Source organism: Strongylocentrotus purpuratus, unplaced genomic scaffold (assembly GCF_000002235.5).
Source record: "Strongylocentrotus purpuratus isolate Spur 01 unplaced genomic scaffold, Spur_5.0 spur5_scaffold_3, whole genome shotgun sequence".
NCBI classification, from domain to species: domain Eukaryota; kingdom Metazoa; phylum Echinodermata; class Echinoidea; order Camarodonta; family Strongylocentrotidae; genus Strongylocentrotus; species Strongylocentrotus purpuratus.
The window spans coordinates 13,068,504-13,089,233 of record NW_022145609.1 but is presented as its reverse complement, the minus strand read 5'-3'; the positions used below and the strand labels follow the sequence as shown (position 1 = coordinate 13,089,233).

The following is a 20,730-nucleotide window of genomic DNA, read 5'->3' as shown; positions in this document are numbered from 1 at the left end:
CCATAGCCATGCATCCGTCAATTGGCGGAAAGCATGATTTGTTTTAATCTGCATAATTTGATTGGTGTAATGGCAATGGATGAGAACAAGTACAATGACTTGCCTTAACATGAAAACAAAAAGCGGAACATCAGTGGTATCGATTCCAGATATTGCATATATCGTGTTGATATCTCGTGCACCCCTGAAAAAATCTACACTGTAATTGACCAAACAGATTGCAGGGATTCTTACCCATTTTATACAAATTTATGATGCGTAATATGTTTCTACTTTTCAGTTGAACGATATGAAACTTATAGGTATGGAAAGGGGTTTACGTGTCATGATGCCCTAGTGTTCTTACAAATGAAAATAAATTGAAGAATAAGAGTGACTTTGCTCTTGTTCATCTAGGGAGGGTGTGAGATAGGATTCCTCTTTTTTTATCCTATTTGGTGGCCAGATGTCAATATTGATTATAGATTATAAGTTGATTATTGGACTCTTTTTGATATACATGAAGTACCAGATGTATATCAAATAGAGACTAGTAATCAAATGATAATCTATTAAGATTTTTCGTCTAAAAAACTGAGTGGTTTAATCTTGGGTAGTTAATAAACCACAATCCAAAAACATTCCAGAGTTGCATATTGTGGTTTCCTATTAAGACGTGCTGCATTCACCCAATAGTGGTGGATATGGGAGGAATCCTCCCCCATTTCAAAAAAATATCTGAGATTTGAGATCAACAAACTATTTGTTATTAGATTGACATGTATTCACATACCAGAAGAGTCTAAACACAATAATGTCAGACAACATGGTTTTCAAAGAAATACTGTATTTTACGAATATAATACAAATGATTTTACAAGATATTTAACACATTCTTCAGCAATTATAAAATAAGTCGTATTGTATAGTGTGGCATCTTGTTTATTAATATTTTATCCATTATTCGTTGGTTACAGATCAAAATAAATAGTTCCTTATCTCGTTGTAGTTTATACAAGTATTTTTTAAATGAACGATATTGATAATACTTTAGGACTTAACTTCTTTGTAGTTGAGTGGCGATATATTGTGATGTAGTCTATTTTTTGCTTTCTATGACTATGAGTTAACTTACAAGCTACAATTTTAAACTAATCTTGCATATAATACAATCATGAAAAGCAATACAACTAATTCTTCTCGTGCATCACTTTTCAAGGTAATGTCTCTAACTGGGTACTTAAGCGTTTTCATCCCTACATACTATCTCTTGATTCTATTTGATATATTTATGATTAATAACTTTATTGTAGATGTTTATCATTTATACATACATGTACCAGGCATGAACTTATTTGGTGTGATGTGGTTTATCTTTAGCTCCAGCAACATAATCAACCATTCGGGTATCCATGTAATCCCTTTTGGGGGAGGAGCAATGTAGACAGAATATCATTCTCAATGATATCTATATTACATGTTCTACACTAGAAGACCTTTGAGAGAGAAAAAGAAAAGGTACTTCTTAGGGACAAACAAAAATTGCCAATATGCGATCACTGATCTGTACATCCACAATCAAGTGAGTATTACTAATGTTTATATTGTGAGAACGCTAGGAATGATTTATCGAACGTGATCTTACATTTATATGTTAGCATTTAATAGTGTCATGCTTGAAAGCTAACACACGCGCACGTACAGCCAAATAGACGTGGACCCTCCTACCCATACATACACACACAAACATACACACATCATGCACCCTCCCTCCCACAGGTTATTTCTGCATACTCAATGCATGAATATATCTTTGTTTAAAACATTTATTTGGAGGAAATTAGTATACCATATAGTTTGACCAAAAATTACACTATCATCCAATGGGGGCACTTATCGCATAGTGTATGTATTTCCATGCATTTTTGTTTGTTTTTATATGCCGAAATAATGAATTGATTCTGGAACCGAGATTGAAGAAAACAAATGGAAAGCTTTTTTTTTAATCGTTTTGTTAAAATAAAACATATATATTCCGTGTCGAAGTGGACCACTCCATTTCCGATCATAACCTCGCAGAGAAGCTGATGATAAATATACATCGCACCTTTTTAGTGCCGTCTCGAAATTATTACTTTTTTAATTGGATATTATCAGCAATTAACCTATAGACGTTACAATAAAGTATCAATCTGACGATTGTAATTTCATTGGATTAACTTAATTTATAACAATATGTACAGCATATTTACATCACTAAGCAAAAAAGTACACTTCTTTGAGTACGTCATAGTGAGTGCATCACTACCGAAGTATCCGATTATTTTCAGAATACATCTATTAATGTCTTTCCTTTGTGTTCTTCTTAACTTCCATATTTTCTATGTAGAAATTTAATGATCCTCATCCATTTAAATTTCATCTCATATATTAACGCACTTCCTACAATCGGGTTTGGACGTAATAATTGTCAAACTTCTTAATGTTTGGTATTTTATAGAAAGTCTAATACCAAGAACTATGTCCCTCATTGATGTGGCTTTCTCTTCACAGGCACGTTCAGATATAAGGTGAAAAAACCGCGACGTTTTTGTTATGAAGAAGTGCGATATCCTTTACACCTCTGCACACAGATTGACGAGAACAAATATGTGGCTACTTTATCTTGCATCGGTGTACCGCGTGATATCTGACCAAGTGCTAAGCAGTTGTGATGTTGGTGTAATCAGGAATAATATCGTATTCCGTATCTGACGATGACCTTGCCACTTTGTGTTTGTCATCACCAAGTGGGACGCGAGTTACTTCCATTTTAGCATCCATCGGGACTTTCGCCTGGTGTTTTGAGATTGTAGAATCATGACTACAGTCGGGATCTATGTATTAATCTGCAGAAAGCTCTTCATAAACAGCTGTTATCTCCCTGTATTCATGTAGCTCAGTCGCTGTACTGCATTGTGTTACGGAGGCATGTCCTACATCTTTCACATATGGACAGTTTGTCCAGGACCCTTGAGTTACAGATGGATCCCTGTCTATGCCTACATCCGTATCTGAGTTGATATCCATATACCTGTGAGGGTAATTTCTTCGAGTATGTTTTGGTTCTCTGCTGACACTTGCTTTCTTGTAACACCGTTTGACATTAGTTACATTCAAAGAAATTTCGTTTCCTGAACCTGTAACACCAGGTAGAAGATACCCGTCAGTGTCCATGTCTGTAACTCCTGGGGGCTCTTGATAAACAGACTTGATCTCCATGTATTCATGAATCCCACCTTGTCCGCTGAATTGTAGTGTTCCTTTCAAACTGCCTTTATTGTCAATATCGGGTAAACCAGTTGATATTGCTCTCAAATTCGGGGTCACTTCGTTTTTGGAGGGTGTAACGCTTGGGAGAAGATAGCTACCAACATCTTTGTCGGCGTCTACTGATGTCACACCAGGAAGAAGATAACCGTCAACATCAAAGTCCAAACCGAATGAAGGCTTTTGATAAACAACGTTCATGTCCATGTACTTATGGTCTATATCTTGTATATTAGTGTGTGTTGTTCTCGTCATTTTGACGTCATTCTCTGTTACATTGGCAGCCGTCGGTACTATTGTTGATGTAAATTCAGACTTTGAAGCTGTAGAAGTTGAAATAAGATAACCGTCAATGTCTGTGTGTGTGTCAGTTGGAGGCGTTTGATTAACAGTATTCATACGCGACATCATGCGAAATTCAGAATTTGATCCAGATTTCGTTGCTCTCCTAGTTGGAAGATAGCCATCAAGATATGTGTCTGTGTCTGTTGAGGGCTTTTTAATATCATGCTTCATGTGCATGTAATTATGAATTGCTATGCCTTGTTCTTGTCATTCTTTTGTCATTGCCAGAACACGATACACATGCAGAACTTGTAGCTACAATGGGAGCTAATTTAGACCTCAAAGCTGTGAAAGATGGAAGAATGTAACAATCAAGATCTACTTCTGTCCCTGTTGTTGGTTTTTTACTAATAGGCTTCATGTCCATGTATTTATGAATCGCATCTTGTTTATTGCTGTGTCTTGCTCTTGACATTCTTATCTCATTGTCAGAAACTACTCCATCTGCAGTTGTCGTTCCTATTTCCATGTAAACTCTTGGTTCCGGAGTTGTAGCAGTTGGTAAAAGATAACCATCAATGTCTTCATCTTTAGAATTAGGAGGTCTTTCACAGATAGTATTCATGTCCATGTATTCATGGGTTGCGTTTAATCCGTTGTCGCCAATGATGTGCACCTGTCCATCTGTCGTGTTTTGACTTATTGTCAAGGCAACCTGTGATTTTTGTTTCCGAGATGATACAGCAGCTGACAAGCGTTCTGGTAATTTAGGTGGGGAACTAATATCCTGATATATTGAGTCTAAGTTCTGAAGGTCCAAAGACCTAGAATGCATCAAATCAATGTATACAGTTGTATCCAGATTCTTTTTAGTTCTTCCCTTCCGAGATCGACATAGGCAATATACGAAGGCTGCGATAAGAATAATGCTCGAAACGGGGATACTTATTCCGAGCAATAGGAAAAGATTGCAGGGGACTTCATAAAATTGTAGATTTTCAGGTTCATCTAGCCTGAAGTGTCCAGGTATGTTTGGAGTATTTGAATACAGAAATGTATTACCAAGATCCGTCGATAGCCCTTCGCGGGTGGTACTTGGAAAAGAAGGATCAGTAGTCTCGAATTCAATAGTACTAGTATATTCTGAAAGATAGTAAAGAATTGAGTTTGTTTTTTTAGTGAAGAACAACAACGCTCGTCGTTTTCCTTAGTGTCTCAAATATTAAAAAGTATTGAACCTTTAAATTGCATTAATAAAAATGCAAAGTCATTATAAGCGACAAATTTATCTATTCAGATGTCTTGAAGCTATTGTAGCTACAGTATGTCTTCGATAACTTCATTATTGATAGTTTTCTTTTCCTTTTTTTTTTATTAGAGATATGAATATAAATCTTGTGTTATTACTATTATGGCACAAGTTAGTTGAGTTTGTGTATAAATAAGAATGGGGTAAAATACACTGTCGTATCTGGACTTTAGGGTGACATCTGGAGCAAAGGAGATGTTTGTGATCATCCAATAAACACTATGCTTTATGTCGCTTTTATGTTGATATTGTAGTGTAAAGACCCCAAGGAGGAACAGTATTGTTCTATAAACACTGCTGAATTGGGCTTTCCACCGATTTTTGTCTATGTACATGTATAAATACTGGACTGAAATCTCCAAGCATGTTTGGAGTGTTTGAATACAGAGATGTATTACCAAGATCCGTTGATAGCCCTTCAAGGATGGTAATTAGAAAGGAAGGCTCAGAAGTCTCGAGTCCAACGGTACTTGTAGATTCTGAAAGATGATAATGGGATAATCTTTTAGTTAAGAAAGACAATAAAGCTCGTCAAGGATCAGTAGTCTAGAATTAAATAGTACTAGTACAATTTGAAAGATAATTAAGATCGGAGAAGAAAAAAAATAGTACAAAAACAATAACAACTTTCATCATTTTCCTTAGTGTCTCAAATATTAAAAAGTATTGAACCTTTAAATTACATTAATAAAAATGCAAAGTCATTATAAGCGACAAATTTATCTATTCAGATGTCTTTAGGCTATTGTAGCTACAGTATGTCTTCGATCAGTTAATAATTGATAGTTTTCTTTTCCTTTTTTTTTTTATTGGAGATATGAATAAAAATCTTGTGTTATTACTATTATGGCACAAGTTGGTGGAGTTCGTGTATAAATAAGAATGGGGTAAAATACATTATATACCTCACTTAAGAAATCCAGCCATCTGATTGGTCGAAATTGCATTCATAAATTTTAACTGTTCCTGTAAAATTCCCGGTAACCATGGTTAAAACAGTTCAAAATCCCAATAACCATGGTTACTGGGAAAATAGGTCAGTCTCCATAGTTACCCCATAGGTTTACATGTTAAAAAATGGTTTGAGCGATCGAGGATACCGTACGTGTGCGAAGAATTGGTCGGTATTTTCATACAAGACAAGACGATTCCAAACAAGACAATAATGGCTCAAGAATCTCTCCCAAGATTTCAACTTATCAAATGCAAGGCTCGCTGACAGCAAGAACAACAAAAAGGGTACGTGAAATTATCCATAAACATGTTCGTTTAGTTGCTGAAAAAGCATAGACGTGAGACTCTAGACGAAAATAGATCTAGTTGTCAGGGTGTCTGATCGCGCACCCGATGTTGTGTGTTAAAATTATTCCCATAGAGATTGTACGCAATGCAGTCTACGTGCAGTCTACGTGCATTCCGCGACCGTGCAAAAAAGGTCAAGTTTTTTTTTCAATTCGAGATTCAAACCTTTATAATCTGTTGTGATCCTGAAGGTGATACTCAATAAGTGAGGTGTCATATGAAAGCGCAGGTTCTTCTCCATATTCCCCACAGGGCCGCACCACCCCCAATATTGTAAAAATATTTTGCTTAGACAAGAATCTAGATCTAGTCTACTCTCAAAGATACGAAAATAGATCTAGTTGTCAGGGTGTCTTTTTCGCGCACCCGATGCATGTTGTGTGTTAAAATTATTCCCATAGAGATTGTACGCAATGCAGTCTACGTGCAGTATACGTGCATTCCGCGACCATGCAAAAAAGGTCAAGTTTTTTTTTCAATTCGAGATTCAAACCTTTATAATCTGTTGTGATCCTGAAGGTGACACTCAATAAGTGAGGTGTCATATGAAAGCGCAGGTTCTTCTCCATATTCCCCACAGGGCCGGCCCACCCCCAAAATTGTAAAAATATCTTGCTTAGACTAGAATCTAGATCTAGTCTACTCTCAAAGATACACTCATAAAAAAACAATCGTGCAGATAAACTAGAGAAAGGCCAAGGTGGTGTCATTAGTTGACTCTTTTGTTTTCGGCATATAAAAGTATTAATGACTGCTTTAATATTCGAGAAATAGTTGTTTTTATACGTTCTCGAGAAGGTTACAATTGGGCTATTGCCCTCGGCACGCCTCGGGCAATAGCACAATTCTAACCTTCCCTTGAGCGTATAAAAACAACTATTTCTCTCAAAGCAGTCATTAATACTATACTGTCGTATCCGGACTTTAGGGTGACATCTGGAGCAAAGGAGATGTTTGTGATCATCCAATAAACACTCTGCTTTATGTCGCTTTCATGTTAATATTGAAGTGTAAGGACCCCAAGGAAGAACAATATTGTTCTATAAACACTGCTGAATTGGGCTTTCCACCGATTTTTGTCTATGTACATGTATAAATACTGGACTGAAATCTCCAAGCACGATTGGAGTGTTTGAATACAGAGATGTATTACCAAGATCCGTTGATAGCCCTTCAAGGATGGTAATTAGAAAGGAAGGCTCAGAAGTCTCGAGTCCAACGGTACTTGTAGATTCTGAAAGATGATGAAGGGATAATCTTTTAGTTAAAAAAGACAATAAAGCTCGTCAAGGATCAGTAGTCTAGAATTAAATAGTACTAGTACAATTTGAAAGATAATTAAGATTGGAGAAGAAAAAAAAATAGTACAAAAACAACAATAACTCTCATCATTTTCCTTAGTGTCTCAAATATTAAAAAGTATTGAACCTTTAAATTGCATTAATAAAAATGCAAAGTCATTATAAGCGACAAATTTATCTATTCAGATGTCTTTAGGCTATTGTAGCTACAGTATGTCTTTGATCAGTTAATAATTGATAGTTTTCTTTTCCTTTTTTTTTTTATTGGAGATATGGATACAAATCTTGTGTTATTACTATTATGGCACAAGTTGGTGGAGTTCGTGTATAAATACGAATGGGGTAAAATACACTGTCGTATCTGGACTCTAGGGTGACATCTGGAACAAAGGTGATGTTTGTGATCATCCAATAAACACTCTGCTTTAATGTCGCTTTTATGTTAATATTGAAGTGTAAGGACCCCAAGGAAGAACAATATTGTTCTATAAACACTGCTGAATTGGGCTTTCCACCGATTTTTGTCTATGTACATGTATAAATACTGGACTGAAATCTCCAAGCACGATTGGAGTGTTTGAACACAGAGATGTATTACCAAGATCCGTTGATAGCCCTTCAAGGATGGTAATTAGAAAGGAAGGCTCAGAAGTCTCGAGTCCAACGGTACTTGTAGATTCTGAAAGATGATGAAGGGATAATCTTTTAGTTAAGAAAGACAATAAAGCTCGTCAAGGATCAGTAGTCTAGAATTAAATAGTACTAGTGCAATTTGAAAGATAATTGAGATTGGAGAAGAAAAAAAAAATAGTACAAAAACAATAACAACTCTCATCATTCTCCTTAGTGTCTCAAATATTAAAAAGTATTGAACCTTTAAATTGCATTAATAAAATTGCAAAGTCATTATAAGCAACACATTTATCTATTCAGATGTCTTTAGGCTATTGTAGCTACAGTATGTCTTCGATCAGTTAATAATTGATAGTTTTCTTTTCCTTTTTTTTTTATTGGAGATATGAATACAAATCTTGTGTTATCAATATTATGGCACAAGTTGGTGGAGTTCGTGTATAAATAAGAATGGGGTAAAATACACTGTCGTATCCGGACTCTAGGGTGACATCTGGAGCAAAGGAGATGTTTGTGATCATCCAATAAACACTCTGTTTTATGTCGCTTTTATGTTAATATTGAAGTGTAAGGACCCCAAGGAAGAACAGTAGTGTCCTATAAACACTGCTGAATTGGGCTTTCCACCGATTTTTGTCTATGTACAAAATTGTATAAATACTGGACTGAAATCTCCAAGCACGATTGGAGTGTTTGAATACAGAGATGTATTACCAAGATCCGTTGATAGCCCTTCAAGGATGGTAATTAGAAAGGAAGGCTCAGAAGTCTCGAGTCCAACGGTACTTGCAGATTCTGAAAGATGATGAAGGGATAATCTTTTAGTTAAGAACGACAATAAAGCTCGTCAAGGATCAGTAGTCTAGAATTAAATAGTACTAGTGCAATTTGAAAGATAATTAAGATTGGAGAAGAAAAAAAATTAGTACAAAAACAATAACAACTCTCATCATTCTCCTTAGTGTCTCAAATATTAAAAAGTATTGAACCTTTAAATTGCATTAATGAAATTGCAAAGTCATTATAAGCAACAAATTTATCTATTCAGATGTCTTTAGGCTATTGTAGCTACAGTATGTCTTCGATCATTTAATAATTGATAGTTTTCTTTTCCTTTTTTTTTTATTGGAGATATGAATACAAATCTTGTGTTATTAATATTATGGCACAAGTTGGTGGAGTTCGTGTATAAATAAGAATGGGGTAAAATACACTGTCGTATCCGGACTCTAGGGTGACATCTGGAGCAAAGGAGATGTTTGTGATCATCCAATAAACACTCTGCTTTATGTCGCTTTTATGTTAATATTGAAGTGTAAGGACCCCAAGGAAGAACAGTAGTGTCCTATAAACACTGCTGAATTGGGCTTTCCACCGATTTTTGTCTATGTACATGTATAAATACTGGACTGAAATCTCCAAGCACGATTGGAGTGTTTGAATACAGAGATGTATTACCAAGATCCGTTGATAGCCCTTCAAGGATGGTAATTAGAAAGGAAGGCTCAGAAGTCTCGAGTCCAACGGTACTTGCAGATTCTGAAAGATGATGAAGGGATAATCTTTTAGTTAAGAACGACAATAAAGCTCGTCAAGGATCAGTAGTCTAGAATTAAATAGTACTAGTGCAATTTGAAAGATAATTAAGATTGGAGAAGAAAAAAAATTAGTACAAAAACAATAACAACTCTCATCATTCTCCTTAGTGTCTCAAATATTAAAAAGTATTGAACCTTTAAATTGCATTAATGAAATTGCAAAGTCATTATAAGCAACAAATTTATCTATTCAGATGTCTTTAGGCTATTGTAGCTACAGTATGTCTTCGATCATTTAATAATTGATAGTTTTCTTTTCCTTTTTTTTTATTGGAGATATGAATACAAATCTTGTGTTATTAATATTATGGCACAAGTTGGTGGAGTTCGTGTATAAATAAGAATGGGGTAAAATACACTGTCGTATCCGGACTCTAGGGTGACATCTGGAGCAAAGGAGATGTTTGTGATCATCCAATAAACACTCTGCTTTATGTCGCTTTTATGTTAATATTGAAGTGTAAGGACCCCAAGGAAGAACAGTAGTGTCCTATAAACACTGCTGAATTGGGCTTTCCACCGATTTTTGTCTATGTACATGTATAAATACTGGACTGAAATCTCCAAGCACGATTGGAGTGTTTGAATACAGAGATGTATTACCAAGATCCGTTGATAGCCCTTCAAGGATGGTAATTAGAAAGGAAGGCTCAGAAGTCTCGAGTCCAACGGTACTTGTAGATTCTGAAAGATGATGAAGGGATAATCTTTTAGTTAAGAACGACAATAAAACTCGTCAAGGATCAGTAGTCTAGAATTAAATAGTACTAGTGCAATTTGAAAGATAATTAAGATTGGAGAAGAAAAAAAATTAGTACAAAAACAATAACAACTCTCATCATTCTCCTTAGTGTCTCAAATATTAAAAAGTATTGAACCTTTAAATTGCATTAATAAAATTGCAAAGTCATTATAAGCAACAAATTTATCTATTCAGATGTCTTTAGGCTATTGTCGCTACAGTATGTATTCGATCAGTTAATAATTGATAGTTTTCTTTTCCTTTTTTTTTATTGGAGATATGAATACAAATCTTGTGTTATTAATATTATGGCACAAGTTGGTGGAGTTCGTGTATAAATAAGAATGGGGTAAAATACACTGTCGTATCCGGACTTTAGGGTGACATCTGGAACAAAGGAGATGCTTGTGATCATCCAATAACACTCTGCTTTATGTCGCTTTTATGTTAATATTGTAGTGTAAGGACCCCAATAAACAAAATCACGTGAAAATCACGTCAATATCAAGGTATCGACTTGAGGAGAGTTACGTTCTTTAAACACCTGACATTTACGTAAATGTGTTAATACGTTTATTGCACTAGGTAACTTAAAACACACGTACACTAAATCACGCAATTGTCACTGCAATATCACCATTATAATAACGTGATTATCCCTACCTTGGAGACCATGGTTTGTAATAAAACCTAATACTCCCGTGTTTGTTTGGTTATGAAATTACATCTTCATAAACGAAATTATCGCGTCACAGAAACACGTGAAGCGTTAGTGATAGTTTTAGTCAAAATATCTGCGTGAAATTTACGTGAATATTACGAGGCTGACTTGAGATGAATCATGTTCTTCATTCACGTGAAATTTACGTCGAAGAAGAAGTATGTTACTGTAACCCGCGTTCAACCCAATAATTACGCAAATGTTACACAATAAATGAACCAAAATGATAATAATCATCCCGTTTCTGAACATCGTGTCTTGGATATTCCATAATTAAGTCCAGGCGCGCTGGTAGCAGTTTGGGGTGAGAGGGGGTTGGGGGAGGGGGTGGTAATCCTGGTAATCCTGGAAATTGAAATGGGCTAAATGATCCAGTTGATTCAGGCCAGTTATACTTCAACTGGTCTAGCTGAGCCATTAGAACCATTTGGTTAACTTCCAACCAGTTGAACAGCAACAATACTTCAATACAAGTACGTCTGTATTTCCAATGTAAAGGCATTGGTAATAAGCAGACTTACATAATTTAATTAATCGAAAAAAATTCGTATACTTGTACTTTATTGAAATTATTTTAGTTCATAGTTAATGTTTCCCTTATTCATGTTTAACTAAATGTAATTTATACGAAGTAGCGAAATGTCCTAATAACTGGTAATTTATATTTGTAGTATTTTCGAAAAGAATTGCATATAACTAAATCATCAGTAATTAAGAAATATGCTGTAAATTCAGATAAATTGTTAAAAAAACATAGATCTGCACGCACCCCATTTTCAATATGCAAATTAACTGGTGTCAGCTGGTTCAACTCGAAATATGCCAACACTCAGTCATCAACCGGTGCAACTGGAAATATGCACACTCCAGTTATCAACTGGTGCAATGAAAATATGCCAACAGTCAGTTATCAACTGGTGAACATAGAAATATGCCAACAGTCATGGTATTATCACCACGAAACTTAAATGGTAACTGTGAAACCATCAAGACACCCAAGAATAACTCATTTTCACACCTGGAAAACACGGAATACCCAGCTTATATAAATAATCCGTTTGAGTCACGAGATCATCACCGCGGAACTGCTGGCAACGTTGACTACCATTTAAATAGGTGTTTTAAGACACCTAATCACGACTAATCATTCACACCTAAAAGTCACGTATGCCCAGCTTAGATTAATGTTCCGTTTAAGTCACGAGATCATCACCGCGGAACTACTGGCAACTTTGACTACCATTTAAATAGGTGTTTTAAGACACCTAATAATTACTAATTTTTCACACCTAAAAGTCACGTATGCCCAGTTTAGATTAATAATCCGTTTGACTCATGGGATCATCACCGCGGAACTTATGGCAACTTTGACTACCATTTAAATAGGTGCTTTAAGACACCTAATCATTACTAATTTTTTCACACCTAAAAGTCACGTACGCCCAGCTTAGATTAATATTCCGTTTAAGTCACGAGATTATTACCGCGGAACTGCTGGCAACTTTGACTACCATTTAAATAGGTGTTTTAAGACACCTAAAAATCACTAATTTTTCACACCTACATATCACGGATTCACAGCTTAGATTAGTAATCAGCTTGAGCCACGTGATCATAACCAAGAAATTTATGGTAACTTTGAAACCATTTAAAGAGGTGTGTAAGACACCTCCGAATTACTAATTTAATATAACCAGAGATTCACGGACAGAACAATAAGACGATTAGCCGGTGTAAGTAACGTGATTATTACCATCAACCTTGGATAACCTGTGAAACCAATCGATAAAGGTGCTTACAAGACCAAATAATTACGTATTTATCGCCACCATCGGTTAACGGACAAAAAACTCGTTGCTTTGTCAAGTGGTTATTTGGTCATAAACACTTTATTTACAGAGGTAAGTGGAATCACGTTACTCCAGTCGCGTGATAAACTAGTGTTTTTTAGGTTAGATAAAAACGTGAACAGGAATACCTTTTTTGTTTAAATGAAGGCACGTGTCGATAACGTTTAAATCTAGTTCAAAAGGCACTATACTTTGAAATCACTTAAAATACACTCCCAAAAGAGGTTACTTTTTAGTGTTCTGTTTATTGGGACCCCAAGGAAGAACAGTATTGTTCTCTAAACACTGCTGAATTGGGCTTTCCAAGGATTTTTGTCTATGTACCTGTAAAAATATTTATACTGTATATTTTATTATGTATAATATTTTTATCTGATTTTGGAAATAAAAACAACAACAACTCAAACAAATTCTTTGTCGAGTATCTGTACTACTAGGTTCAAATGCCTATAAAACGTACTTCCTGAATAGCAAATGGCTCCTGCGTCCCTTGAATGACTGCATGAGTAAAGTCCAATCCCTGAATGAGCACAGTCTGCTAGGTTGTCTTCAGTTCCGTCACAATTCACATACTTTAGCAGAATTGGACCAGATCCCTGCCCAAACGTAGCAGATCCCGGAGCGTCCAAAGCCCCGTCAAACCCAAGCATTCTGCAAATCACTCTGGCGTCTCTCGGGGGGGAGGGGTAGCTGAATTTCAGGAATTTCGTTCAAATCATCGATTGAGATGTAAAATTGAGATTTAAGTCACCAAAGTTTTTTTTTAATATTCATCTAATAAGCATGCCATTGACAAAGCAATAATTTGTACATACTTAGTTATAAGCGATAAAGAGGGAGAGAAGCATACTTCCTGATCAGTAGATGGCTTCTGCATCCTGCATTTGCAAACTTTTAATGTTAATTGAATTGATGTAATTTGTAGTCCAAATTCTGTTTCCTCTACTTATCTAATATTTTCTTCTAAACCGCTTAGAGGCAATTTGCAATTTGCGGTATACAAATATCTTGTTATTATTATTCATGAGACTGCAGGAGTAACGTTCAATCCCTGCTTGAACACAGTCAGCTAGTTTGTCTTCTGATTCGTCATATCTAGCATACTGAATTAACAATTACTGAATTAGGAAAATGCAAAATATACCTTCAGGTGTATATGCAAGCGAATAAGTAATAATTGTTACTCAAATGCTTAACCTATGAAAAATTATTTAACAAAACAACTCCTACCTCCCGAATAACAAAAGGCGCCTGCATCCTCTGTATGACTACATAGGTAACGATCAATCCCTGCATGAGCGCAGTCAGCTAGGTTGTCTTCTGTTCCGTCACAGTTGACCAAAACAAGGAGAATACGACCAGAGTCCTGATCAAACCTAGCGGATCCTGGTGCCTCCAAGGCTCCATCAAACCCCAGCATTCTACAAACCACCCTCGCGTCTCTCAGATCCCACCAGTCATTATCACAGATAGTTCCCCAGGATCCATCGTACTGTACCTCTATTCTGCCTTCAGCATCGTTAGATCCACTGACAAGACGAACTTTAAATGGCTGAGGATGGGCTAAGGAGAAAAGTATTTTTCAAGTTAAAATCTTTCACATTTTACAGGAACTCATATTTGTTTGTATCGAAGTGGTAGTTTGTTAATTAAAAAAAATTATGCACCGGGTTTGTGCAAAATAAAATTTGCTTTTAAAACAGCTTGACCGAAATTAACATTATTGCTTACAAATCATTCGACAAACGTAACAAATTTCCCTGAAAGATTGTTCAGACTTGGCGCGGCAAACTACCGGAGAAACTCTGCCGTGTAAATGAATGGCAACTGTGGGCAACAAAGGACACACGTTATTTCATTAAATATATATATATACCTATATGAATGAACGACAATTTATTTTCAGTGAAAGACTTTTATGAAGAAAGAAAATGGTCATGGTGCTGGCACCAATCAGACGAACCTCTAATGGATTTAGGTTGACTAGATTGAAAAGGAAAAATGTATGAACCAAAGCAAACTAAGAATATTTTTCCCCCTTTATGCGATTCAAACAGAATAGAATAGAATTACGATTGATCCTTTCCTCATGTCAAAAAGACTTCGTACCTCCTAAGTAACACACGGCGCCCGCATCCCAGCGATGCACACATGAAGAGGTGGTCCATATGCGTGGACAGTCCGCCAAGTTCTCTTCTGTTCCGTAACAATCGACACCAATAGTATCACCAACACCCTGACCAAACCTAGCCGATCGTGGCGCGTCCAGGGCACCGTCGAACCTCATCATCTTGCAAACCATCCTCGCTTGGAGCAAATACCAGTAACGATCGCAAATAGTGTGCCATGATCCACCGTACAAGACCTCCACTCCTCCTTTAGAATTGTTGGAGCCATTACTAAGACGTACCCCTAGGAAGAATACTGTCGATGGGTTCCTAAAATCTGCATTTCATTGTATTTTATCCCAAGTGATTCAGCGTGACGCAAAACGAGCAGAAGGATCCATTGCCCCTCGATTTATTTGAAAATATGATAACCACAAATGAAATTGTTTTGATCGTAAAACTGTGATAACTATTAGGGGCGATGCTAGACTTTTTTTTTGAGGGGGGGGGGGAGGCTTTAGCCAAATCTCAGACTGCCAACATTAATTGTGTCCAACGAGCTAGGAGTTTCTCTGTGAGACTATTTTCTCGTTATATGTTAATTAATATTTCGTGGAAGTAGAAGAGATTTAAAGATATAGGTTGGTAGACTTAAGAAAAGTCGGACTAAGCACAGGTCATTCATAATATTGTGTGTGGTTTAACATGGAGCCTTTCTACAAGATATCACGCCAATTATACCAAGAACGACTGGTTGAAGTTGATTAGATACTAGACCTTTTTATTTCCGAGTCACACATTTTGGTATTAATTGAATTCTACTGTTTGATAGGTAATTGAATTAATAAATATGATGAACGGAACAAATAAATATACAATTATTTGTTGAATTACTGCCCTCTCGTCTCCCAGGAACCTATTATTTACAAGCTATGCTTTTTTTTTTATAGGTTCATGTACATTTCTAAATTTTGTGCTTTTCTCGTCTGGGTATCCTTTAACATGATAACAATTTAAACACATTTGATGATATATAATTTTGTAGTCTCATTATTTTTGTCAATTACTATAATAGTTTATTTTATTTTATGAAACAATATGTCTTATTTTTGATTTTTGTTTATCTGTATTGAATCCACATGTGAAATGTGAAACCAATAACCTCAGCTCAACAGAACCCAATTCAGAAGTCGCGTTAGTCCGGAATCTGGCCTATTTAATTTTGATCTCCGCCACACCAACGCTTGTTTAAAAATATTATTATTACGCTACCTCCCCCTACTTACTTGCTACCAGTCGATGATGGCGTGATCATTGAATTAGGGCGCCGGCGCCGGCTGGTGAGCATAATTATCAGTTTGTTGATAACGCCATCTTCGACGGTTTGAATCAAGTGTGTAAGGAATTATCACCATGACCATGACTGACAAAGAAATTTGACAAAATATACAGTTCCTCAGGTAGACAAAGGAACATCCCTTCACTGCTATTATGTAAAACTGTGTAGAAAAGGTGTCACATGTATATTCACTTTTTACATAATAGCAGTGAAGGGATGTTCCTTTATTTACCTGAGGAACTGTATATTTTGTCCGCTTTCTTTGTTAGTCATATTCATAGTGTATAAAGGACCGGGCAGATTCTGGACTAAAGTCGCGTATGCAAGCGCGAGCACTATGTATCATTCAGATGAGACTTTCTTAAACTAAACAAATTTAGCCAATGGTTCGAAATTGGCAAAATATAACTCAACGACGTTTTAATGAATTAGTCATGTCGTTCATGAATGTAATGTGAATATTCATTCTCTCGCGAGTGCGGAAAAGCCAGAAAGCTGACATCTCTTGCATGCTTATCTCCTTTGACTAGTCATTCGTTCCTCCTCGTTACACGTGATGGCCTGTCGAAAAAATATGCATCATGGAGACCTATCCAGTTTCTAAAGACCTACATCAAGAATGCCTAGTTCCTATGTTTCATGGTTGAACAGCCATTTTTCGCCAGAAAACATTTTCAAGTATTGTATCCACAATAAACATATCATAGACATTTAGAATATTTCTTTATCCACTAAATGGGAGGGTTCTCTATTTGAGACAATAATTTAGGGCATTGCAAATAAGAGATTACGAAAATACGATCATTAGATGAAATCAGTTACAAAACATAATCATAGAAATACATTTTTACCTTTCTCAATTTTTTTTTTTTTTGTTTTGTTTTTTTTTTGGGGGGGGGGGGGTGGGTTCGATTTCTTGGAAACTTTTACTGTTACGCTTTTCCGACATTTCTGTGTCTGTTGGGAACTGTTTGTGAATTATTATTCTGTTTTCATGTTTCTAGTGTGCTTGGTAGTGGAAATACTACGTTCAATCACTGGTATACATGGATATATAGACTTGGCCATTTGTAATAGGCTCTTGAATTCCCTACTTTAGGCGGAACGTATGGACAAAAGCGTGAGCAGGACCACTCCATCTAGCTACAATCAGCAGGACCAGGATTCCTTAGACATTTAATAGTAAAGGGCCGTTGGTAGAAGAGGCGGAACCATTTCTCGTACCTCTTAAAGAACATAGTACAACACTCTTGCAGAGCTAGCTTGCCGGTAACGAAAGGCTGCAAGTAGCTACTTTCATCCAGTAGGGTATGAATCGTCAATGTCAGATCTGTAAAGGTTTATGTGGGGCTGGACTCGCCACCAGCTGACGAGGTCGCTGAAGCGTTGAGATCCTACATTTAACCCTAATAAGGGGGGGGGGGCATTATGCCCCCCCCCCCCTCCACGATTTTTCTGATTGCTCGAGAACGCATATGGATGGCGCCCCGCCACTCGCTGACTTTTTTCTTTCGAGTCTTGCGCAACTTTTAAAAGAATTTTCTTGAAAATCGGACGTACGGTTACAAGGTCACGTGACCTTTTGTCTTTGCATGTCACCCCGAAAATCGCTCATTTTCGTGATTTGTGTACAAAACATATGGAAAAGTCATATTTTCTAAAAACAGATCAAACATGGGTTATTGGGTCTTGTTTAAAGTTTAGGTGGTTGTTTTGGGTGTCAAAATAGTTGAATTGTAGTAAGAAATGAAATAAAACAACAAAAACAATGAAATACATGAGTTAAAAAAACAATGAAATAAACATAAGAAATTACCAAAACAAGGGATAACATAAGGAATAAGCTGGCTCTTCCAAATTTTTTTGTTGTATTATTATTCAGAATGGTCTAATGAATATATGTAGTGAAAAAGAATGCCTAATTATGAATAATATATGATTAAGGGTAAAAATGTGAGTTTTATGACTTTATTTGCATAAATTACCATAAATATGCAAATGAGCGAATTTTTCAAAAAATTGAAATCTTATTATTATTCTATACACTTCACTTGACATGCGTGCAAATTTTCGCGGCGATTGGCCGCTTCGCGGTCGAGATCTTAAGGGGGGGGGGGCCATAATGCCCCCCCCCCCCCCGGCCATACTAAGACCTCAAATAGCCCGGCCTTATTAGGGTTAATAAAAACTTACTACGCCTAGTTGGCAACTAAAACTATGTACTCATGGTACAATAGCCTAGATAATTAATTGACAACTAGATTAGTAAGGTTTATTCAAATGGATCCCATGCACGACCAAGACGATAATGTTTTGCTAGAGGTAAGTACAAACGTAAAACAATGTTTTCTTTTCAGAAACTGAGAAGTATTTAATAGACTTTCCTTCTTTTTTTATTTTAATCTCTTTGTTTTTATAACGTAACTACTCTAGGATATGATTCAACGTAAACACCTCAGGTAGCTTTTTATTAGATTTTATAGGAAATGAACACAGATTGTGAATCAGATTATGTGATGTAACCGTTTCAGTCTGAGTGTGCTAAGCCACAGGGAATATCCCTCCCATGCTCAACCTTTTTAAGTTGATAACGTGTTTACATATTTTCTTCAATATCACATCTGTATTTTAAGTGGAAACTAGTTCTTTTTTTATGCTTCCTCTAAAACTTTTTATTTATACATATTAGCATATATTATAGGGGCGTGATTTTTGTTGGGGGTGGGGGTGTTCAATGCAGTTTAACTTTTTCCTTCCGCCTCTTCGAACCTGTTTTTGTGAAAAATGACTGAAATTAGCCACGAGCTGTGCCTCAATAGTTTCTTTTATTTCTAGAAATGCTGTTTGGTAAGAAAATGAGGATTGTTACTATCTGTAGTTGTCGGTAACCCTGACTCCGGGGAAGCATGTCTTAGATAAACGCTGCAGCCTTAACGAGGGAAAGCCATCGCAGCGACCTACATGAAATGGAGATGGGTTGTCACGCACGCCATAACATGACGAGTTGTGTTATAGCACAGAAAGTGCAGCAGAGACAGTTATTTCTTCCTAGTTCATTTGTACTCACGCTTGTAAACAAATATGGATTTATATCTATGGTGTATGGTATATATATATATGGTGTGTGCGTAATTTGGTAAATATTTCACGTGTAAAGTAGAGGCATGATATTCCAATAAACATATTAGATATAGGCTTACGGAATGCTGCCTTGGACCGTTGGTTAGGTTGTCGAACCTCACCCCCTTCTCATCTCTTTCCCCTCTCACGCTCTTTCCATTTCGTTCAAGTTATCTCGCAGCTTTTCTTCCTGATGCACTATATTATTACCACATATATGGTAGCGTCAAGTTTGATATTTCAAAATGTATTTCTCATTTGCATAAGCTGCCCGTGAATTTTCAAGGGACTCAGGTATATATATTACACAAATATTGCATATTTCGTCGATCAATATAACAAAATATATGAACAAATATTTAAAAATATATTTCAAGTTGAAATATCATGGCTCGAGGAAAATTCTGAATTTGGAGGTGTAGATATGTTATAGGGAACAACGAAATGCATGCAATGTCTGTTAAATCAAATTCAGGGTATACTTGTAATCCTTTTGAATGACGCCCCTTTTTATTTTTAGAGAATTACATCCGCCAAGCTAAGACATTGTAAACAATAGGTACGCGTAGGACTGAGAGGTGCACAGTCTAATTAACTTTAGTACGCGTTAGTAACGTTGCACGTTCGTGGCACATATAGAAATATTGCATGCTGCGGCGTTTCAGTATAACGAAAAGTGTGAGCCGACAACTTTAGAATTTCCTGAGTGATGTTATATTTTACCGAGGCTGCAGGAAGGATAACCCTGCCAAGGTTAGGATATATTGGTTCGAGGGACATTCCGAATTTGAAAGTGAATATATGTTATACTGAACAACGCAATACATGCAATATTTTTTATATAAAATTGAGGGTATTTTCCATCTCATACATTACTCCTTTGGAGCCCAGCAATGCGCGCTGCTCAACAATGGAGTGTATGCAGATAAGAGAGGTGCGCAGAAGATTCTGTTTTGTATGAGTTATACCGTGTAGTGATAATTTGTCATCATTCAACAATTAGTGAAAAGAACATTTGTATATATTGATGAGAAGAAACCTTGTTTTAACAAGGTGGTGTTAATAACACATACCCCACAAACGACTTATATCCCGACACAGCTTCCTCGATTCTGTCCCACCACCTGAACAGAA

General features: G+C 36.3%; 1 protein-coding gene across 1 annotated transcript in view; it reads right to left on the bottom strand.

Moving 5' to 3' along the window:
- Positions 1-20,730, bottom strand: part of LOC115928497 (deleted in malignant brain tumors 1 protein-like) — a 55,415-nt gene that overhangs the window by 27,218 nt on the left and 7,467 nt on the right. The window contains exons 7-8 of the mRNA XM_030995741.1: positions 15,139-15,441; positions 14,260-14,592 (exon numbers count right to left, since the gene is read on the bottom strand). Of these exons, the coding sequence (XP_030851601.1) occupies positions 14,260-14,592; positions 15,139-15,441 (636 nt within the window). The remainder of the gene's footprint in view (positions 1-14,259; positions 14,593-15,138; positions 15,442-20,730) is intronic.